The sequence below is a fragment of the Suncus etruscus genome, chromosome 8 (genome assembly GCF_024139225.1).
Source record: "Suncus etruscus isolate mSunEtr1 chromosome 8, mSunEtr1.pri.cur, whole genome shotgun sequence".
Taxonomy (NCBI): Eukaryota; Metazoa; Chordata; class Mammalia; order Eulipotyphla; family Soricidae; genus Suncus; species Suncus etruscus.
Window position 1 is genome coordinate 686,117 of NC_064855.1, and position 17,490 is coordinate 703,606.

Sequence of the window (17,490 nt, forward strand, 5' to 3'; positions counted from 1 at the left end):
TTTGGTTTTTTGGGCCACACCCGTTTGACACTCAGGGGTTACTCCTGGCTATGTGCTCAGAAAATTCGCCCCTGGCTTGGGCGGAACCATATGGGACACCGGGGGATTCGAACCTCGGTCCGTTCCTTGGCTAGCGCTTGCAAGGCAGACACCTTACCTCTAGCGCCACCTTCCCGGCCCCGAGATTGGCATTTTTTCACGTAGTGTCGGGTGAGCACCTTTTCATTTGGCTTGTCATGGGAAGAGGGAGCGTGATGCAAAAAGGACTGAGGCCCTGGAAGAAGATTGGAAGATGCCTTGGGGTTTTTGTCTACACTCATACTCATGTTTATATCCCCCGGATGGGCAAAGGCCAAACCATGGTTCCCATTCCTGTTTGGAATGAAGGGAGTCAGTTCTTCCTACTTAGTCCCCAGAAAACTTCTCACTAACTTTCTCCAATGCCCTCTTGGGAGACAGTTTGTTTGCTAGAGGCAAGGTGAGGTGAGCAGAGACCTTGGTAGAAAAAAAGTTCTCTTCCCTGGGAAGAGGATTAATTGCCAGACTGGGGACAGAGGGGGCCAAGTGGGGAGGTCTCCAAAGATTTCTGAAAACAGAAACCATTTTCCGTCATCACCACAGAGGAGATAAAGATGAGGCGGAGTGAGGGTGGCACGAAATAAAACTTCACAGCCCGGCCTTGGCCAGTGAGGGGGCCATTTTCTACAGGGTGAGGGGTTCTGTGCAAGCTCCAGTAAGAGGACCCTCCTTGAGGCCCCAGCTCACCTTGCCCGCCCCAAGTTTCTTTTGGATGAGGGTCATGAGGTCTTTTTGTGCTCTAACTTCTGTTTCAAAAAGGTATCTTTTATTTTTAGTCCTTTGTGCATTTCCTACCCAGGTTGGGGTGCCTCAGACACTTCAGCTCACTCTTATTTATTTTTCTCTTTCGGTTTTTGGGCCAAATCTAGTGGTACTCAGGGTTTACTTCTGGCTTTGCACTCCAAAATCACTCCTGGAGGGCTCTGGGGACTATATGGGATGCTGGGGATTGAACTCAGGTTCGCTGTGTGCAAGGCAAATGACCTACCTATTGTGCTACCGCTTTGGCTCCTCAGTCCTATTTTCATGTTAGGAGTGGATTCTTAAGGCAGACTCGTGTTCTTCTAGACACCTTTTTCTGACTTTCCTATGCTCTTCTTGCTTCTATTTCAGGCACATTTTCTTCTGAGCATAGTCTTCTTTTCTTCTAGAAGCTTCTATTTCTGCCTTCTAGAATTTTTTTTTCTTCCCTCTTGCTTCTATTTAAGCCTGTTTCCTCCTTTGAGATGGGGACATTGGTTGCCTGGCACTGTGAGATCCATTGCAGAGCTAATTGACTGATAAGAACAGTCCTCACTGGATGTTGGCCTGCAGGAGGCTGCAGACTGGGATCTGCCTCCTGAGTCCACACCTTTGGGATTCACTGATCACTTGGCTTCAGGTAAGTTCCCTCCACTCTATCTTGTATTTTCCCTTTATCAAAAGACTGAGTCACCCGACAGTTAGTCCTGCCATTCACTGCTTTTCTCTCCCCCTCCCCATCCTTGACCTCTCTTTCTTTCTTTGATTTCTGGACTACACCTAGCAGTGCTCAGTGGTTATTCATGGCTCTCCACTCCAATCATTCTTGGTGGGCGCAGAGGAGCATATTGATCCTGGGGTTGACTGTGTGCAAGGCAAACATCCTACCCACTATACTATTACTCTAGATCCTTGTGTGGTTAGATTTGGTTTCTAAAATACTATGTTTTGGGGCCAGAGCAATAGCACAGCGATAGGGTATTTGCCTTGTGTGAGACCAACCCAGGACGGACCCTGGTTTGCTTCCCAGCATCCCATATGGTCCCCGGAGCCTGCCAGGAGTAACCCTTAATGCTGCCACTGCCACTGCCTGGTGTGACCCAAAGAAACAAACAAAAATAATGTGTTTCTTTTCTTCTTCATCTTTAATCTGTACATAGAACTAGAGAACACCAGAGGTTTGTTCGTTCATTCCTCTGTCCTTCTTTCCTTCCCTTGTTATTTTGTAATATGGGAGATCTATATGATCATGGGTTTTAGGCAGGATAGGCCCTATTTGTATTTTTTCCCCTTTGGTTAGTGGGCCAGCTTTGGCAGTTCTGAGGTGTTACTCCTGGCTCTGTGCTCAAAAAGCACTCCTGGCAGGCTCAAGGGAACATATGGGATTCCAGGAATCGAACCCAAGTCAGCTGCATGCAAAGCAAACGCCCTTATCCACTGTGCTATCATTCCGACCCACCTATTTTGTATTTTCAAATAGAAGACCATGAATTGTGGTTAAATCCCCTTTAAATGGAGCAGGATCCCTGGAGAGTTATTGTCCCTGGTTTTATGTTTTAAGATTTTGTAAGATCTTGGTAAAATCTCCTCTTTCTCATACTCCCTCCACTCCAGTTGTTTTAGAAACAACATTTTACTTGCTGCCCTCCCCTATTATACATACATCTACATATATACACATGTAAATATACAAAAATACATACATATAGCTCATTCATTCTATATTGTTTATTATGTGTGTGTTATATTTCTGTTTGAATATTCTCTCCTATATACCCTTTGTTTTCGTTTTTGACCATATCCAGAGATGCTCAGGACTTACTCCTGACTCTCACTCAGGATTATTCCATGCAGTACTTGGGACACCATATTGGATGCCAGGATGAAACTTAGGTCAGCACTGTGCAAGGCAAGCACACTACCTGTTTTGTTCCAGTTCTTTTTTTTTTTTTTTTTTTTTGGTGGGCAAACAGGGGTATGCTATTATCTTGTAAAAATATTCTCTTCATAAAAGGCAGTTTCCTTTCTTTTCATGAAAGTTGTCTTGTGGGTCTGACTTTGCCTTCTCTACCGCAGAATTTTCTCAAAATTTCCGGGCACACTTTTGCAGGAATCTCTTAGGATTCATCAAGTCTGATCTGAGAGGTGCAGGGAAGATTCACTGCCCTAAAATACCTCCTGCTGTTGCCTGTCTCTTCATGTTGTATATAGGCCTAAAGCAAAGTTTTGCCAGGGGATTTTGCATTTCAGTTGGTAGCAGGAGTCCAGATGACTCTGGCCTTCTTGGATTCTAGCCTTCTTCCCTAGCAAAGATTCGTTCACCTCATCAACTGATTAAAAAGCATCTATTGACTGTTCTGCCTTCATTGTGTATGGCCTGGGTTCCATCCTAGCCACCTCATAGGTTCCTTTGATCCCTGAGCACAGAGCTAGGAGTAATCCCTGAGCCCTGCAGTGTGACCCCAAAACCAAAAAGGAAGAGCATTTATTGAAAGCTAACTGATCTACTCTGTGGTAGAGTTTATGCTTTGCATATGTGAGGACCTGGGTTCACTTCCCAGTACTAAAACAAACAGAAAGGAAAAGCAATTGATACGTCAGAAAAGAGTCTGGGCCAAGACTGTTAATCCAACTGTGTTGCCTTTCCATTAGAACATTCTGATTTTGAAAACATCGAACTTTTAAAGAAGCAATTTTAAGAGACTGGGTAGATAACAGAAAGATGAGTTTATGCTTTGCATGCAGGAGCCCTGTTTTATCTTCAATACAGCATGGTTCCCTGAGCATCACTATGAGCACTGAGCTGGGAGTAACCCCCAGCACTGCTGGTGTAACCCCAAAGTAGACACCACACCCAAAGCATTTTCCTTCTTCTTGTCCATACCATGAGTAACAGAGGCTGTAGACAGCGATATGGCTGCCACTGTCTAATGGGTCTTTACTTTGTGTGTGGCACTCAGTAAGGGCTTTTTCATAAATCATCCTATTTTATCATTATGGTCCACACAGAGAATGAACCTGGTCTCAGAAAGGTTAAGGACACTGCTCAAGGTCATACATCTGGTGCTTCTCCCTGCATTAGCCATGCTTGCTGCTTCCTACGCAGGTGTCCCATATCTCTGCCATCTGATGAACTGGCTTAGACTTGCTTTTCTGCAGATAATTTGTGTTTGTTCTTTTTTCTGTGTGAAGCAAGTGGCTGGTGCTTTTGAATAACTGAATGCATTTAATTTTGGAAGCACCTGGGAAGAGATTACTCTGTTTTTATTTTTTTGGAAGGGAGGTAATACCAGGGTTTATTCTTGGCTCTGTATTGATTGAGGGTGCCCAATATTGAGCTTGGGTTGGTAGTTGCAAGGCAAGAGTCCTACCTTCCTCACTATCACTTCAGCTCCTGGAAAGGATTATTTTTGATTTCATTATGCTGAGGTAAGTTTCAGGGAGTGTTTGCCCAAAGCTATAAAGTGACTGAATTCTAACTTTTCAATGGTTTCAGTCATCTTTTTGTTTGTTTGTTTGTTTTTTGTTTTTGGGTCACACCCAGTGATGCTCAGGGGATCAAAATCATGTTGGCCCTATGGAAGGAAAGTGCTTACCAGCTGTTTTATCTCTCTGGCGTAGAGCCAGGGTTGAGTCCCTGGCTCCACGTGGTCTCTAGAGCACCAATGGGAATAGACTAAGAAAAGAAATATCAAACTATATTTTTATATTCATCGCAGAAAACATGCAAAATGCAAATAAAGAGGGTTATAATATATAAATCTAGAAAAGACCATACTGGAAAGAACTTGGCATCTTTTCTCCTAGTTTTCAGAAATACACAGTGATTTTATTTTTACTTATTTAATTTTTCATTATTCAATGATTTTATTTTTTAATTACTGACTACGTATTATTCTACCAGATACCATAATTTGGTTATGTCATTACTACTACTACTACTACTACTACTACTACTACTACTACTACTACTACTACTACTACTTTTTGTTTGGAGGCCACACCTGGTGGTGCTTCAGCACTTACTCCTGATTCTACACTCAGAGATCACTCCTTGTAGGGCTTGGAGGACCATATGGGATGCTGAGAAGTAAACCCAGGTCAGCTGTATGCAAGGCAAGCTCCCTACCCGCTGTACTATTGTGCCAGTAAATGTCCTGAAGTTTTGCTCTAGATCCTTTTTCTTCTCTTTTTGTTTATTGGCCTTACTTATTAGTGCTCAGGGACTACTTATTTCTTGCACATTGTTTGGAATCAGTGTTCCAGGGACCACACCACTCCTGGGACCTTAGACACAAGCCTTTTGGGTCATCTCCCTGTTCCAAATTATTTCTTAGAGACATCACACCTTTTTTTCTGAGCCAAGTCATATCCATTCATTATAATTTGGGGCCCCCCAAACAATGCTCAGGAGGCACCTCCTGGTGATTCTTGGCCAATTAGGCAGGTATTTCAATGCAGAGGCCTGGAGATTCAGCTCAGATCCTGTGGTGTTGGGAATTACCGTTGAGTCAGTGTTGCTGTGTTCAAAGGTCTCCAGAGCTGCATGGAGGAATGCTCAGGGGGATTGAGTAGTGCCAGAGATCCAATTAGGGTCAGACACCTGCAAGGCATTTGCCTTAACCCCTGTATTATCTCTTTGGCTCCTAAACCAAGTCATATTAAAACATTTTTAACTGGGGGCCGGGCGGTGGCGCTAAAGATAAGGTGCCTGCCTTGCCTGCGCTAGCCTTGGACGGACCGCGGTTTGATCCCCCCGTGTCCCATATGGTCCCCCAACCCAGGAGCAACTTCTGAGTGCATAGCCAGGAGTAACCCCTGAGCGTTACCGGGTATGGCCCAAAAACCAAAAAAAAACAACAACAACAACAAAAAAACATTTTTAACTGATTCTGTGTTTATATTAGTATTGGTTTTCTGTGCACATACTTCTAGTTCCACATTCATTACCAATGCACCCACCTCCCAATCTCAAGAACCCCGACACTCTTTCCTTTCTACCCACTCAACTCAGTTCTTCCCTTATGTTGTCTTCAAATCATTGTTGCACCTTTGCAATCTATCTTTTAAGCCTCACCTATGAGAAAGATCATTGTGTATCTGTCCCTTTCCTCCTGACTGACTTTGTTTAGCATAACATCCTCCAGTTCCATGTGTTGCTACAAATTGGATGAAGTTTGCTCTTTGTTGGACTGTTGCAGTAATCTGTTGTGTATTAAAAGCTACATTTTCTTCTTGTTTTTCTTTTTTGTTTCTGTTTTGGGCCACATGTGGTGGTGCTCAGGGCTTCTTTCTGGCTCTGTGCCCAGGGATCACTCTGGTGGGGCTTGGAGGACCATAGAGGTGTCGGAGATTGAATTTAGGTCTTCTGCATGTGTACAGGCAAGTGACCTACCTACTGTACTAACTCTCTCTCCATTAGATCACAACTACTCGATCCACTTCTCTGTAGTTGGGCATTGGGGTTATTTCCTCATCATTATAATAAGTGGCGGTGAACATATATCCTCCTGAAAGAATTCTTTTGTGTTTGAGGATAGATGCCAAGAAGTTAAACCAAGTCATAGTTAAAGAGGACAGCACAGTGCCTTGTTCTCAGTGCTGTGGCCCTAAAATCAAACCTTCTGCTTCCAGATCTGACACACACTCCGTGACACAGAACTGTGGGAACAATGGCCTGGGTGGGGAACCAGACCCTCATCTCCCACTTCATCCTCCTGGGCCTCTTCACACACTCTCCACTTCACCTCTTCCTCTTCTCGCTCATCATGCTCATGTTTCTCGTGGCCTTGTCTGGCAATGGGCTCATGATCATCCTCATCAACGTGGACTCTCGCCTGCACAGCCCCATGTACTTCTTCCTCAGCTGGCTGTCCCTCATGGACCTCATGCTCATCTCGACCATCGTGCCGCGGATGGCCTCTGACTTCCTCTTGGGCCGGGGCACCATCTCCTTCACTGGCTGCGGGCTCCAGATCCTCTTTTTCCTCACCCTTCTGGGGGACGAGTGCTTCCTCCTGGCCTTCATGGCCTACGATCGCTACGTGGCTATCAGCAACCCGCTGAGGTACTCGGTGGTGATGAGCCGTCGGGTCTGTTGGCTCATGGTGGCAGGGTCCTGGCTCTTTGGCCTGGTGGATGGGCTCATCCAGGCAGTCTTCACCCTGCGCTTCCCCTACTGTGGATCCCAGGAGATAGACCACTTCTTCTGTGAAGTCCCAGCTGTGCTCAAGCTGGCTTGTGCCGACACCTCTCTCTATGAGACCATGATCTACGTCTGCTGTGTCCTCATGTTGCTCCTGCCCTTCTCTGTCATCTCGGCCTCTTATGTGCGGATCTTGGTGACGGTGCTGCGTATGCGCTCTGCGGAAGGCCGGCAGAAGGCTTTTGCCACCTGTTCCTCCCACATGGCCGTGGTCTCTCTCTTCTATGGGGCTGCCATGATTACCTACATGCGACCGCAGGCCTACCACTCCTCCAAGCAGGACAAGGTGGTCTCCGCCTTCTACACCATGATCACCCCCATGCTCAACCCACTCATCTACAGCCTTCGGAACAAGGAGGTGACTGGGGCGCTTAAGAAACTCCTTGGGAAGTGTCCTTGCGGTGGGGGTCAGGGTTAGATCGGCTTCTAGAATTAGGCAGCTTCCTTCAAGGAAGGGAGAAACAAATGCACTTTACTGAAAATAAAAGCCAGTCTTTGCTCAACGCATCCTTCTGCCCTTCGCATCACAAACTGAGCCTTCCTACCAAAGCTTTTGGGAGCTTTAGCAGGTGTCCACTCTGACTCTGTTACTCTCTGCATTGCCAGCGGCTGAGGGGAAGACACTGGGCTAAGAGAGATCCTGGATCTCATGAATGATCAGAATATAAAAACCTGGCTTGCCATAGTGAGCGAGCGAGTGAGCAAGAGAGAGAGAGAGACAGACAGACAGACAGACAGACACAGACACAGACACAGAGACACAGAGAGAGACGCAAAGAGAGAAACTCTGGTATCTCATATGTTCCCTTGAGCTTGCCCTGGCAAGTGGGGCCCCAAAACAAAACATAAAATAAAATAAAATAAAATAAATAAAACCCTGACTGCTTGCCTCACATCAAACCTTAGGTCCATCCCAGCTCCAGAATTCTCTGGAGAATATTCTGTGGGATCATAGACAACTTCTCTCTACCTCTGATTTTACCTCTTCATTGTCCCTTACCACAGGTCCACTCTTTTTTTTTGGGGGGGGGGGTGAAGGGAAGTAACACCTGGCCATGTTCAGGAATTATTCCTAGTGGGCTTGGGTGGGTGGGGGTGGCCATGTTGGGGCGGGACCTTGGTGAGCAGCATGGGAGGTAAGTGCCCTTCTGCATGCATGTGTGTGTGTGTGTGTGTGTGTGTGTGTGTGTGTGTGTGTGTGTGTAAAGCTGGATGTGAGTCAGACCTAAGTCTCCTTTTCTTGCAAACATCAACTCCTTACTCTAGCCTGAGGTCATGAGTCCCTGGAAATGTAGATGGTCGAGATCAATTTTCTGTACCTTGTAACTTAAGAAGACCTTGGATATGGCTGAACAGCCTGGTGGGACTGGTGAAGCTCTAGAGTTCATACAGGGCAGGTGCTCGTGGTCGAGATATACCTGGCAAAGAGAAATAAATTCCTATGTGCGGAAGAACTTAGTACAGGAATAAATTAAGTACAGCTTATTTTTTATTTTTTAATTAATCAACTTTTGGTTTTAGGCCACATCTGGCTATGCTCAGGGGTTATTTTGTTACTCAGTTTACTCATTTTGCCAGAGGGAGGTCCTCAACTTGTCAACTTGTGCCCATCATTTTTGGGTTACATTCCATGATGTGTGCTCAGAACTTACTCTTGATACTGAACTCAGGAATTACTTCCAGAAGTGCTCAAAGGGCCAAATGGGATGCTAGGGATAGATGGGTTGGTTATATGTAAAGAAAATACCCTCCTGGCTGTGCTAATGTTCTTGCCCTTATGCCCATCATTTTTGGAGCAATTGTACCCTCTTTGCATACCCATGAAGTTCTAGGCCCCTTAACTCATCTTGGCATCATCTAGTGAATCAACTAGTTTTCCAAAAGATCTTCCTTTTTTGTAGGCCAAAGGTGTTTATTTCCAATTTCTTCCATATTTTGCTGTGCCTGTGCAAACAACAGTTGCCACACACATATTTTTTAATGTATTTCCCATCTCTGGAGAAAAAATGGGAGCATACTAAATCTTCGGCTATCTATTAATGACTTTATAACTGATACAAGAAGTTTCACAAATATAACTGCTAATGAATTCTCTCCCCTTCCATTTTTTATTTATTTATTTTTAATTTTATTCTCATTCTATTTAATAACTTTGCTTTCTGTCATCTTGAAACAAATGTATTATGATCAGTTATGCCAACAATGTGATACATTTTCTTTAAATAAATAATTTAAATAAAAAAATAAAAGGTGTAATTGCAAATTTAAAAATATAACAAAAGCACTACCTTCAAATTCTTTCATATGTAGTCTCAAAATGCCGGTAGTTAAGAAGAACTAAGTAAAAAGCTACCCAGAAACAAATATACCAGGTGTAGCCCCCCAAATTATATTTGAACAAAATGTAAACTCTACAAAGGAAAAATATTATATCATATCAACTATATTATTGGTAAAAATAAGTAAGGGAAGGGAACCCAAAGATAGTGTAGCAGGTAGAGTGTTTGCCTTGACCTTGACTGTCCCAGGTTTGATCCCTAACATCCTAGATGTTTTCCTGAGCACCACCAGGAGTAATTCCTGAGTTCAGAGCCAGAAGTAAGCCATGAGCACTGTGATTTGTGGCCCCAAACCAAATAAATACCCCCTCACCACTAACAAAAAATAAGTAAGGGATGAAAACAGAGATTCAATAATTTCTTTTTTTTTGTTAATATCTTTATTTAAGCACCATGATTACAAACATGTTTGTAGTTGGGTTTTAGTTATAAAAAAAGAATACCCCCTTTTACCAGTGCAACCTTCCCACCACCAGTACCCCCATCTTCCTCCTCCCCTACCCCCTGCCAAGAGATTCAATAATTTCAAAGTTTACAAAAATTTTATTATTAGCCTGTGACTCGATATTCAACCAAACCAGAAATTCAATGTGAGAAGAAATAAAAACATTTTGGACCTATGAATATATGGAAGGAAGGAAGGAAGGAAGGAAGGAAGGAAGGAAGGAAGGAAGGAAGGAAGGAAGGAAGGAAGGAAGGAAGGAGGGAGGGAGGGAGGGAGGGAGGGAGGGAGGGAGGGAGGAAAAATGTGCTGGAATACAGTGGATTTGCCTTGCATATGGCTGACCTGAATTTGATCTCCAGTACTTGGTTCCCAAGCCTGCCAGGAGAGATTCCTGAGCTCAGATCCAGGAGAGTAAGCTGGGGCCGAAGCGGTGGTGCTAGACGTAAGGCGTCTGCCTTGCGAGCACTAGCCTAGGACGGACCAAGGTTTGATCCCCTGGCGTCCCATATGGTCTCCCCAAGCCAGGATAGCCAGGAGCGTCAACGGGTGTGGCCCCCCCAACACAAAAACAAACAAACAAACAAATAAAACCAGGAGAGTAAGCCCTGAACTGCCAGATATGACCCCCAAACATAAACAACAACAGAGTTTACACTTTGTGTAGGAGATATTGCGCAGACTAGTTTTGGTGCACAACTTCATGGGTAAAGAGCCTGCCACTGATTTTCTCTGGCTGCCCCCACTCATATTTCTTTATCCTCCAGATAAAGCAGAATGATGTGCATCAAGAAAACGATCACACTGAAGTCTGTAAGAAGGGAAAGCCTTTTACTACTCTCTGGAGAACAATAAAGGCAGAAGTCATATTCAACTGTACTTCCTTGTTCTTTTGTTTCAAGCAATATTTACATAGGTTAGGAGGGGCAGAAAACTACTCTTTTGTTTATGACTTGAAAAATGGGAGGCGAATTTTGGGACAAACAGGATGGGGGACCTTGAGGAAAATAGGAGATTTCAGGATAAACAGGATGATGGTGTGTTTTATATGCACTTCTTCCTAAAACCTGATTTGTAGAGGCCGGGGAGTTGACCCAAAGGCCTAGAGCACATACAAAGTCTTAACAGGTTTGATGTCTATCACTTAACTGTCCTCAGAGGAGCACTGGAGTGACTCTGGTAGAGAATCTTGTGTGGCAAAACAAAACAAAACAAAACAAAAAAAAATCACACACACACACACACACAAAAGTAGTAATAAGTTTTAGACTCTGCTGTTTTGCCTTTCTCAGGGGGCGGTGGTGATACTGAAGATTGAACCTTGGGCTATAAATTTTGAGGTATATATCTTATTCTGACTTTTGCAGATAGAAGTCAATTAGGAACAAGGAGAGAAGGGTTGAGTGAATAGTTTATTTTTTTCTTTCTGCAAAGCCAATTATAAGGTATTTATCACTTCTGCAAAGCAATCTATATAAAATATATATTTTGTTTTTAGGTCACATCTAGCTGTGCTCAGGGGTTAGTCCTAACTCCGTGTTCAGAACTTACTCTTGGCAGGTTCGGAGGACCATATGGGTGCTGGAGATGGAACCCGGGTTGACCATGTGTAAAGCAAACAAATGCCTTACATGCTTTGTCATGGCTCCAGCCCATGCAAAACAATTCTTGCAAAATAGAGTGTGTGAAGAATTTAGGACGTTAGTTTTGTTTTGGGGCCACACCTGGCAGTGCTCTGGGAGCTTACTCCTGGCTCTGGGCTTAGGTATCACGCATGATGGAACTCCAAGAATCATACATGGCACCAGGAATCAAATATGGGTGGGTCCCTACCTGCTGTACTATCCCTTTGGTCCATTATTTGCTATAGACTTAAAAGCATACATTTCCTAGTGTTGTAAAGAATCCTTAACAGGGCTGGAGTGATAGTACAGTGTGTAGAGCATGCACTTTGCATATGGCCAACCTGGGTTTAATCCAGGTGTCCCATATGGTCCCCTGAGCACCAGTGGAAGTGGCCCTGATCACAGACATAGGAGTAGGCCCTGAGGATTTCAAAGTGGGCCCAAAGAACAACAACAACAACAACAACAAACCCAAAATGAAAGAACACTTCTGAAGAACTTCCATAGACATGAAAGGGTTCAGAGGAGGTACTTGATTGAACCCAGACCTCTTTGGGTTCAAATCATTGGGCAGTGAAAGAATTTACTAGGAGCAAGATGCTTAGGCAGAGCAAATTCAGTTTTGTTTTGTTTTGTTTTGGGGTTACACCTGGCAGTGCTGGGGGCTACTCCTGACTCTTCGCACAGCAATCATTCCTGTGATGTTCAGGATTAAACCTGGGTCAGTCGTGTGCAACTCAGACACCTTCCCCGCTGCACTATTGCTCCTGCTCCAAAGTCAGTTTATTGAAAAAGAAGCCACTGGTCATATGATATAGAGATTCAATCATTTCAAAGTTGACCAAAAAGATGATTGCAGTGGATGCAGAGGAGAGGTCTTCAAAGAGAAAGATCAGCTTAACATTTGTGGCAGACACTTTTATCTAGGTGACTTCAGGGAGAAACTTCTACTTTCTCTAAAGGAGTTAGTTCTGGGAGGAGTTGAGTAGGAAACATGTACTTAATTTTGGGGAGAAGGTAAATTTCCTATACTACCTAAGTGATCACATAATAAAGATAAGATATATATCTAGTAATTTCAATGAACTATGAAATGTTCTGAGCCAATCATACAAAGATAATTTGAGTTTATGCTATAAAGGGTCAATTCTCAGAATTGGGGTGTCAAAGGCAGAGAATGAATATCTTGTGGACAAAATTGATAAAACAGAAGTATCTGGGTCAGTTCTAGGAACTGGGAGACAGAATGGAGCAATGGTGGGGACTCTGGGCACAGTTGACCAAGGAGGATTTTAGCCTGCCAGCTTTTTGTTTGTTTGCTTTTGGGTCACACCAGAAGGCACTCAGGGGTTACTTCTGGCTCTGCGCTCAGAAATTGCTCCTGGCAGGCTTGGTAGATCATATGGAATGCTGGGGATCGAACCCGGAACTGTCCCAGGTCAGCCACATGCAACACTTGCTGCTGTGCTATCACTCTGACCCCACTGCCAGTGTTTGAAATGAAGATGCCAGCTGAGCTTTGCTAGAACACTTCAGAAAACACAGTGTGTGGTGAAAGCCATAGTCACAGGTGCTGAGAGTCAGAGTGGACAAACCGGCAACGTTAAGGCTACATACAAAAAAGGACCTCTGACCCATTGCTCCACCAACCTGCACAGGAAGCTGGCCACATAAAGTTCAGGGTAGGAGGAAGTCAGAAGCTATTTTAATAACAATGCAGGAAACTCAAGATCATTTTGGGAATAATAGCAAGAATTATTTCCAAAATTCTCAAAATGGCAAGAACTTGATTCATTACTAACGACTTCCCTCATTTTTGCATTTCTTCCAACTTAAAAACAGCCAGAGATAAACAAAGACACATCTTGTTCAAATCATTTCCTGCTTCTCAAGAGATCTGTGTTTAGCTCTAGCCAGGGCACACTTGAAACCACCTAGTTTCCACTCAAAATCATTTCTTTCCACTCCTCTCCTCTCTCAAGTCTGCCAAAACACAAGTGACAGGACCAGAGAGCTTTGCTCTAACCAGCTCTGAAAGAATGGCTTCTGTTTATTCTTAAGACTGATTTTCCAGTTTTCCAAATCTTTTTGTATTGGGGCTGGAGTGATCATCAGATAACACAGTGGATAGTGAGCTTGCCTTACATGTGGCTGACCTGTGTGGGTTTGATCCCTGGCATCCAAGCCCTGCCAAGAGTGCTAGAGCCAAGAGTAAGCCATGGCGTGTCCCCAGAACAAAAAACAAAATGAACAAAGCTTTTTGTAGAGTGAGCCATGGATAATAATTGAATCAAAGAACAGGCCAACCATCATTTGAGGTGCATTGGCAGCAAAACAGACAAGACTCCACTTCCTATCATCCATCACAAAACTCTTGGAGCATAGCTGGTTATTCATGCTGCCACTCTGATGCTGTGTTGTCTCCCACACCTCCACAGGTGGGTTATGGTGAAGACCCCAGAGGGAAGTGGATGTGCCAGGGGATGGCCCAGGAGTGCCAGTTTCCTATTTTTGAGTGGGAATCTGGCATCTTTTTCGGAGTCAGTGCTGTGGGGAATAAACAGGGTTATGAAGCCAAGTCATTAATTCTACCATGGTGAGGAAAGTGTCTCTATTCCCTTGGCTCATTAGAAGCTGCTCGTGTGTCCTGAGATATCTGATTTGCAACCAGAAGTATAAACTCTGAGCACAAACTTCTCATCAATTCTGTGAGAACGCAAAGCACAGCACTTGGATGGTTATTTCCATCCATTGAGATTTGGAGTCATGGATTTGGGAGGAGAGCGAGCATGAGCCTTTCTCGGCCACCTCGTTCTCACAAGTGCTCCTGAGAAGGTTCTTTGCCTACTTCTTGGGTCGACTTCATCATACCTGAGATCTACAGTGTGCAGTGAAGGTGAAATGGGGGAATCAAGGGGGATCAATGGGGGATCATGAGTGGGTGAGGTATAGCCTAAAGGTTAGGGACTAGAGATGATAGGAGTGAAAGTTGGTTTGACTTTGATCTACAGTAGAAATTTGTCTTTAAATTTCTTTTGTTAAATTAATTCCTAGGTACCTTATTCATTTAAAATAATTTTTAATTTAATCAAAGAACCACAATTTACAAAGTTAATGAATGGCCTAGAATATCTCAACACCAATTCCAACACCAGTGTCAACTCTCTCCACCAGTGCTCCCATAATCTAATATCCTCCACCTCTCCACCTTCTGCCTGACACTTTGAAAGGCACATTACAAAGTTTAGTAATTGCAGCTTAGATCTCATGTTTTCAGTGTTGTTGAGTCTGGGCTTTGGATTTATAGCTAATTCACTCTCCCACATCACCAGTATAATCAAAACCCCAAACCCTGTTCCTCAATTGCTTCCCTTTCTCATCTTCTTCCTTCCCTCCATGGTTTCTTTTCTTCTCTGTCATTCTCCTCCCTAAGTTCTGGGGTCAAGGATGATCTAGGCACCCCCACCTTTATTACATTGCATTTCTCCATCCAGTTACTCTATATACCACAGATAAATGAGATCATCCTGTGTTTTCTTTCTTCTTCTGGCTTACTTCACTCAATGTGATATCTTCCAGTTGTAAATAGATTGTAGCAAATTGCATGATTTCATCATTCCTTGCAGTTGCATAATATTCCATCTTGCAGATATTCCACATATTCAAAATCCATTCATCTAGAGAAGAAATTTTAAGTTGTTAGGGTCTGTAGAAATTTCCTGTCAGTCCATGAAACAATGATTTCCACTTAATATACTAAGTAAGTATGAGTCTTTTAATGGTGATATTATAGTGATATATTTGTACATATCTATCTATCTATCTATCTATCTATCTATCTATCTATCTATCTATCTATCTATCTATCTATCTCTGTCTATCTATCTCTATCTCTATCTATCTATCTATCTATCTATCTATCTATCTATCTATCTATCTATCTATTTATCTATCAGCTCAACTGGCTGAAGTACATACTTAATATTCAGGAGGCTAGACTACATACATCTTCCACTGAGCACCAGAATTGATTTGGTAGCATGGAGCTGGGAGAAGCACAGAAGCACCACCATGAGCCCTGACTTAGAAAATTGATATGTTGGGGCTGGAGCCATAGTACAGTTGGAAGACAGTTGATCTGGGTTTGATCTCCTGCATCCCAGTTGATCCCCTGAGTACTGGCAGAAATAATTCCTAAGTACAGAGCTAGGAGTAACCCCTGAGCATGGCCAAGTATGGCCTCAAAACAAAAGAAGAAAATTGCATGTAAATAATAATACATAAACATTCTTTTTTTTTTTTTTTTTTTTTGGTTTTTGGGCCACACCCGGCGGTGCTCCGGGGTTACTCCTGGCTATCTGCTCAGAAATAGCTCCTGGAAGGCACGGGGGGACCATATGGGACACCAGGATTCGAACCAACCACCTTTGGTCCTGGATTGGCTGCTTGCAAGGCAAACGCCGCTGTGCTATCTCTCCGAGCCCAAAATATATCCCTTTTTTTGGGGGGGGGGCACACCCATTTGATGCTCAGGGGTTACTCCTGGCTAAGTGCTCAGAAATTGCCCCTGGCTTGGGGGGGCCATATGGGACGCCGGGGATCGAACCACGGTCCTTCCTTGGCTAGCGCTTGCAAGGCAGACACCTTACCGCAGCACCACCTCACCAGCCTCATAAACATTCTTGTTATACAACATTCTTTTTAGTCCTGCCTTGGTAGTCCATGAAATGTTTTTTTCCCACCTGTCTATGGGTATAAAAGGCTTGAAAATCATTGGCTTAGAGAATGTTAGGCTGGAAAGAGAAACATCTTGGGGGCTGCCAAGTGACAAAGATGGACAGAGACCCATAAGGTTTCTATGGTTAAAATTGTTACCCTTGTTAACCCATTCAGCAGTTTCTGGGCTAAGATGTACAGGCACCAGTCTGACCAGCTGGGCACTTATTCCAAACTTGCCCACCTCAGCCTCTACTGTTCATGCTCCTATTGAATGCTTAGTAACTGCCTTTAAAGTCTCGTCAGTGGAAACAATGGGTCACATACTGGGAGATGGAGGAGCTATGCAGTACTGACTCAATGACTAGCCTGTGGTTTACTTGGGTTTGCTCTGGCAATCCTAAAGCTTGGAAAGTCCTTGTGTGTTTGTCTCATTCTCTGTGCTCAAGCCCCACTGGATAGAGGCCAATGGTGCCATTTTAATTTGCTTTAGACATAAGTATATCTGTGAATGTTTTTGACCATTAAAACTTCCTAAAGAGCTTTTTAAAAGCATCATAGGGCTATGAAATTGTACAGTGGTTTGGGTTCAATTCATGGTGCCACTTGGTGTCTTGAACATGGGTGCAACACTAATAGGCATGGCCCTGGTGAATCTCAGCACCACTGAGTTGTTTTGGCTATCTCAAGTTCTACAGGCATGATCATATCAGTTCCTTTTACTGAACTGCTGACCTGATTGCCTTTGGAACTCTATATCATTTGGGCCCAGTTTGAGACCCTCCCCCAAATCCCGGCAAAACCTCACAACCTAGACATATATGGTAGGGGAGGGCTATCAATATAACCTACTATCACAGCACTATCCTTTGTTTTTGTCTACACCAGGTAGTGCTCAGGGGTTACTCCTGGCTTTGTACTTAGGAATCATTCCTGGTTGTGCCCAGGAGACCATAGAGGATTATGGGGATTGAACCTGGGCTTGCCATGTGCAAGGCAAATGTTCTTCCCACTGTATTCCCACCCCAATGGCATGTTTACTTAAACAAACAAACAAATATTTCCAGATGGCTCAGAGACAAGGATTACCCAGAAACCCAGTTATGTCACTATACCTCCCAGAGTCTCACTTAGGTCACCCACTGTTTGAGTAGTATTGATCTCTCTTTGACAAGCTTATCAGGTTCTGTTAGGGGAAACGGCTGAATTATGGATACTCTTACACAGAATCACATCCATGAACCAAGTACACTCAAAGACTCAGTACTTTGCTAGTTTCTTCCTCAGTAAATTAGTTCAGTGTATCTGAGTAAATTCACTGTGTCAGAGCACTTTACTGACCAC

General features: G+C 43.7%; 1 protein-coding gene across 1 annotated transcript; it reads left to right on the plus strand.

The window, feature by feature from the left end:
- Positions 1–6,491: 6,491 nt before the first annotated feature.
- LOC126016401 (olfactory receptor 56-like) lies at positions 6,492–7,442 on the plus strand. The gene has a single exon (XM_049778975.1). It carries the CDS (start codon positions 6,492–6,494, stop codon positions 7,440–7,442), a length of 951 nt encoding a protein of 316 aa, XP_049634932.1.
- The last annotated feature ends 10,048 nt before the right edge of the window (positions 7,443–17,490 follow it).

Excerpts from the sequence above, each read along its gene's own strand:
- LOC126016401 (XM_049778975.1), top strand. The coding sequence starts at position 6,492 with ATGGCCTGGGTGGGGAACCAGACCCTCATCTCCCACTTCATCCTCCTG.